The 6,000-nt window shown below is 33.8% G+C and overlaps 1 protein-coding gene across 5 annotated transcripts in view; it reads right to left on the bottom strand.

Moving 5' to 3' along the window:
• Positions 1 to 341: 341 nt before the first annotated feature.
• FBXW7 (F-box and WD repeat domain containing 7) overlaps positions 342 to 6,000 on the bottom strand; it is a 122,079-nt gene continuing 116,420 nt past the window's right edge. For 3 of the 5 annotated variants that reach the window (XM_081959609.1, XM_081959613.1, XM_081959611.1), the window contains 3 exons: positions 3,696 to 3,906; positions 1,193 to 1,431; positions 342 to 1,091 (listed from right to left, as the gene is read on the bottom strand). In XM_081959609.1, the coding sequence (XP_081815735.1) occupies positions 993 to 1,091; positions 1,193 to 1,431; positions 3,696 to 3,906 (549 nt within the window). In that variant the 3' untranslated portion in view covers positions 342 to 992. Of the gene's footprint in view, positions 1,432 to 3,695; positions 3,907 to 6,000 lie in introns of all 5 variants that reach the window. The other 2 variants (XM_081959614.1, XM_081959612.1) reach the window with 1 other exon arrangement.

Raw genomic sequence — 6,000 nt, 5'->3', positions numbered from 1 at the left:
GACCAGCAATTTTGTTTTCATTTTTGAATATATTTTTTTGAAATATATTGTCAGTTTCGTGTCTGTTTATTCCATTCACCACAGCCCTCACAAAGAAACTTCCCCACAGAACAGGCTGCAAGAGCTTTGTTCTAAGGAATGTATTTTAATTTTTGCCCAGAAAAAAAGAAGAATAAAAGAATAAAGAAAATAAGCGTTGCACACACTCTCTTTACTTGCAAGCAAACTTCACTCTAAATTGTCTGAAACTTTTCCATTCACAGCCTCTTAGAGGCACAGTTGGCTCAAGTTTCAGTGGCAAAAAAGTCTCTTCTCTGTAACCAAACTAGAGCAAATTTGGAATTCAGTCTGGGACTAAAACGTCACAGCAGAAAAAAAAATAAAAATATTTTTTTTCCTTTCATTTAGCAGCATAAATAAGTTTGGCCACTGGGAATACAGTACAGGGCTGGGACAACAATCCCATAATTGAAGACCTACTTCTAGCACCAGCATCATATATTAAATCCATCTGAGAAATCTTCAAATCCAGGACAATTTGCCACCTCAGAGTAACTTATGCATTGAAGAACATAGATGGAAGCAAGAGTAAAAGAGATCAACGAAGACTAATACTGTGATTGACATTGGCAATGGTTGGCAAAAAAAAAAAAAGCTGTAAAACTGTACAAAACAATTCACAGTAAGTTTAGCTTTTCCACACATAAAGGACTCTGCTTTCCCAGATGCTGTCTTGTTTGAAAGACAATAACTGATAATGGAGATATGAATCTCCTTTCTAGAATAAGGTAGAGTAAAAGAACAGGATTAACAAGAATTGTAACAACTTCTACATCTCAACAAAGCTCAGTGATCATTGAGAGGAAAACAGAAAAGAAAATAATTGCACCTGGCTTGATACAGAAAGTCACATTTTGCAAAGCTGGCCCTTTCCAAGGTGAAGTCTTTGATGTAAAGAGAAAAGCAAATGCCTCTTTTGTCAGTTACAGTTTTCAATTTTGTGTCTTCTCTTTTGTAGCCTGTAGGTCTTTAGGATCTGTTGCCCCAAGCCAACATCCTGCACCACCAAGGACAAGGGTTGTTTTTTTTTCCTTTTTGTAGAGGGAGGGAGAAAGGACAAGAACATCATTTGCATTTCTGGACAAAATAATCTTTTCAAGCTTCACTTTATATCCACATCAAAGTCCAATACCAGCAGCTTGGTTTCCTCAGTCCCATTCCGACTTCCAACTGCACACACTAGCTTTGTGTTGGAGGCTCTGATCCGCCATACAACACCTCCACTTCCTCCACTTTCCAATGTAACTAGATTTCGGATAAATTCACCCGTTTTTAAGTCCCATAATTTTACAGTCCCATCATCTGAGCTGGTAATTACAAAGTTCTTGTTGAACTGTAAACAGGTCACAGCACTCTGATGCTTGTTGGGACCTAGAGCAAATAAAAATTCAAAATTAAGTTAGCAAAAAAAGTAACATCACAGTCTACTAAACTAGCCCTTCCCTCCCCCAAAAGCAAATATTATTATTTTTCTATAAAGGTAGAATTTTCCCTTGTTTGCCATGTCTGTTTCTTAGCAGAGGGAGGGAGATTAAATGAGTTAAAATCCAAAATACAATAGGTACGTGATGGCGAAACTATGGTGCATGTGCCCGAAGTGGCATGCGGAGTCATGTCGCCTGGCATGCATGGTGTTGCCTGTTCCTCTTCCACGTTTCTGGTGTGCCTGAGCAGATCAGCTGGCCTTCGTGCGTGTGGCAGTGCCAGAAACTAGAAGAGCTGGTCTTCCGTTTTCCGGTGAGAGCATGCGTGCCGGCCAGTTGATCGTCACACGTGCATGCGCGCCAGTAACCGGAATAGTAGCTGCCTGGCGCACATGCATGTGCAGGAAATCAGAAGTTCATTTTCTGGTGCGCGCATTCCCCCTGGACAGCTTCTCTTCTGGGTTGCGGGCTAGATGAGTGTGCATGCTCCCTTTTTAGCACTCGGTGTCGAAAAGGTTCGCTATCACTGCAATAGGTGGAGGTGGGTTCTTTCTCCTAGTCCTGCAGAATGGAATGCCATCAGAGATCCAGGCCAAACTGCAGACCCAGGTTTGGAGACAACCAGTGCAACTTGGGAAAAGGGGTATTTACTTACTAGATGTGATGCAAAAACTTTTTTCCCATATACTTATAATTTATTAAATAATAATTTACTAATACTAATGTTATAGTACTTACACTGGTTTTACATTTAACTACTTTCTTTGGTTAAAATTTGGAGATTTTTGTTTAAAAAAAGGCAAAAATTATTTATTGCTGATACATTTATCTTTAGATTTTTTTCTGTATTAGGATACTGGGATTATTTTAGACTGGTGAAATGTGGATCTGTCAATAGAGTGGACATATGAATGTGTATTTGAAGATGTTATTTGGAACATTGTGCATTGGAGTTTATCTTTTGTAAAGAGGTGGTTCCTCTTTGTCAAGTTAAGCTTGTTTTTTTATATTTTGTTTATATTATGATGTTGGGACAATTTCATGACTTTTAAATGGGTTAAGAGGTGAGTTGTGGAATGTTCAGTTTTATATATGCTAATTAATGTTAAAGCTTTGAATGGATATTTTTGTTGGTAACTGGATTGAAGATGTTACTTATCTGATTTGCTATTAAGAAATAGGTAATGGGATGAATAGTTTTACATTTGTTAGCTAGGAGGAGGTAAAGAGGTTAGACAATTATTTATATTTGCCATAAAGCAGTTGTTGTTTTCTTAATGGAAGGAAAGGGTTTTTTAATATTTATTTTTCTTGAAATCCCCCCCCCCCCTTTCTCTAGCTTCTATTATCTTTAATTCTTTTATTCAAAGCTTTAATAAAATTATTTGGGGGAAAATACAGTACAGGTTTAGTTTTGGTCTTATTCTATAAGAAACCCACACCAGAGTGAATACAATTAAAGGTACCAAAGGTACTTTCCTTGGAAATTTTATTATTTAAAAAAAAAATCAGTTCCAGTAGTAGTAGTAGTTGCAGATTTTATTTATGAGAGAAAATATAAAAATTCAAAAAAACTTAAATACGTCTCAGATTATTTTTCTCACAGAATGCTTCAGTATAGATATAGTATAGTTCAGTTGTTTTAGTTAAGAACCCAATAATTTTTCAGTTTTTTCCTGTTCCCAAAATCTGCTTAAAACTCTTGAATGAATATTCAATTTCAGAGTCATACAAATAGCCAAGCGTCAACTACTAAATAATTCTGGTTTTCTTACATAAATATTTGCAGTTTCTTTAATCTTGCTTTCCAAATTGCACAATAAGATTTTTCTTTCCATAAAACATCTACCCTTATAAGAGCTTTGAAAGCATCCAACAAAACCCTTGGGTTGTTTTGACTAATTGAAGAAAAATATCTCAAACCTCAAAATCCACCTTGACAATTTAAGAGTGAAACATTAAAGTACCACCTTAAGCAAATTGAACATTTATTTCTAAACTATTTATAATGTATCTGCAGCATGATCAAATATTGGTTACCAGAAACAGTGCAAGGAAACACAGTATGGATTCACATAAACATTACCTTTGAACCAATTTTTTAAAAATTATATATAGTTCACAAATATGCAATATAGCCATGCATACGTGTATATAGATTAGCATTGAAACACTTTTATGACTTAGTTACCCAAGGCTGTGAAATCTTACCTTGTAACGTCTGTAAACACTGTCCTGTTTTGATATCCCAGATTTTGACGGTAGAATCTGCATTCCCAGACACAAGAATGTTGTCTTTGAGTTCCATTCCACTTGTTAATGACTGGTGACCTGTTAATGTGTGAATGCAATTTCCTGTTTCCACATCCCAAACTCGGATTGAAGTGTCAAGAGATCCACTCACCACATGGATACCATCAAACTATGAGAAAAGAAGTTTACATATATCAACATATTTATGTTAAATTGTGATTATTACTAGTTGCCTAATTATATTGTTTTTTAATCTTTTCAGAATGTAAATTGATACAAATCTATGAATACATATTAAGAGAACATATGCTATCACAAATTTACCAAAATTATCCACTTTTGTTAAGGATAAACTCTGCTTCAGGAAGCTACTTCCTACTCATTTGGAACAAGAAGTCAGTTTTTGACACCGAGTAACTTTTCATTTTAAAAATGGTTCAGAGCATATGTGCCTCCATAATTTATAGGAGAAGTGCAACCTGGAACAATGTTATCACAGTGAAAGTTATTCCCATATATTTAAGTTTAATATGATTTAGACAGGATGCAAGATTTATTTTCTAATATCTACTAACAGACTAAAAACCATTTTTAAAAAACAAGCTTTATAAATGTGTAAGATACTTTGTTTGTAGAATAATAAATGTGGAAATCCAGCTTTTGGGAAGGACAAAAATCTTTTTAATTTGGTTTTAAAGTACATATTTAAATATTTATTTGCAAATGTACTTTTTAATGGTAAAGGAACCATCAAATTATTAAGCAATCTTCAAATTATTAGACATTCTTGAAAGGCTACAATTTCTTCATAGCTATATGTCACAGTTAAATTTAACATTTTATATTTTGATTGATTGAGTGGGTTGGATCCAGACTGTCAGATTTAAACTAAATCCATGCAAATTACTGGGATAGGCTAGTCATGACTAAATGTTTTAATGGTTTTAGTCAGACTACTAAAAAGTATAACTAAATATCTAAGGATGTTTTTCTCTGACAGAAAGAGGGAACTTTTTAAGTAAAAGTACGCCTTGTTAAAATTTCTCCATTGCAATTCTTTAAAGGTATGGAATGTTTGACATAAATATGACTTATTGTCCATAAAGAATATAGAATAATTGTTATAACTGTAAAACATGTATCCAGAATGGCTTAAAAATATGTTGAAATTCTAAACATATAATGGAGAATTTTAAATTGTGTTGATCTTTATTTCAGCTAATCATTGTCAGTTTTAGTTAACTATATAGTTGAGAATATAGTCTGTGTTTTATAATTAGTAACCCATATCTGCTAGGTTTTTTTTAAAAGAACAAGTGCTTCCAATTTGAATGGTTTTTGAAATCCAAATATAACAGGAATGAAACAAAATACACATTAATGTGGCCTGTACTGTAGTATGCCTTTCAGATATAGAATTACAGGTGAGCAGAATTCAAGTATTTCACTATTGCATTAAGACAGTTTCTTTCCTCTCTGCAGGTTGGGTAACTTTTGAAAAAAAGCATTTAAAAGTTATTGAGAAGAAATATAACCCCTTATTTTTAGTCTCCATTGCAAAAGGAGAGGGGCAAGACAACACACCAAAAATTAACCATTTCAATAGTATGATGAACTAAGTTGGAAAATGGAAACTGTGCATTGCATGTAGACCTTGAGTACCTAAACCTGACATATATGAATTAATGTACATGTCTGGGTAAATGTGTATGACAGAATGATAGCTTGTCACCTTTTGAAATTGTCCTAATACTAATCTATTTCACATATTTTATTATTCTACTTGCCTTTTTTCTTAACTTAAAACAAACAATAGCTTGGACCAAGCAATTTACCAGACATGTGATAAATGGGAACACATACGGTCATAGCAAATATCCTGCACTGTATGAATTAAAAGGATCACTTTACCACTTTGAAAACATCAAAAAGAGAAAACACTCATTTCTTTTAAGATACTTATAGTTGTCAAAATTTACATCTGGCAATGAATATGTGATTCTAATTTGCATTATAAATGAAAAAATGTTTATTTTATTATCAAATCCTTTCAGACATACTAAGATTAAATGCTGTTTCAAACCCTGCAAGATACAGTCATTACCTAGTGACTTTATATCTAATCTCTATCAGACAGAATCTAGTAATTGTTACAGAATCTAATAGTTACCAGCAGCTCCACCTCTTCATTTACTAATGATACACATGCCATTCTTTCTAAGCAATCTCTTATTACACTTTGCACTGTATAAATTGATCCATC

Source organism: Natrix helvetica, assembly GCF_964273705.1.
Source record: "Natrix helvetica genome assembly, chromosome: 7".
NCBI lineage: Eukaryota > Metazoa > Chordata > Lepidosauria > Squamata > Natricidae > Natrix > Natrix helvetica.
Note: the sequence above shows the minus strand (reverse complement) of the source record. Positions and strands in the feature narration are given on the sequence as shown.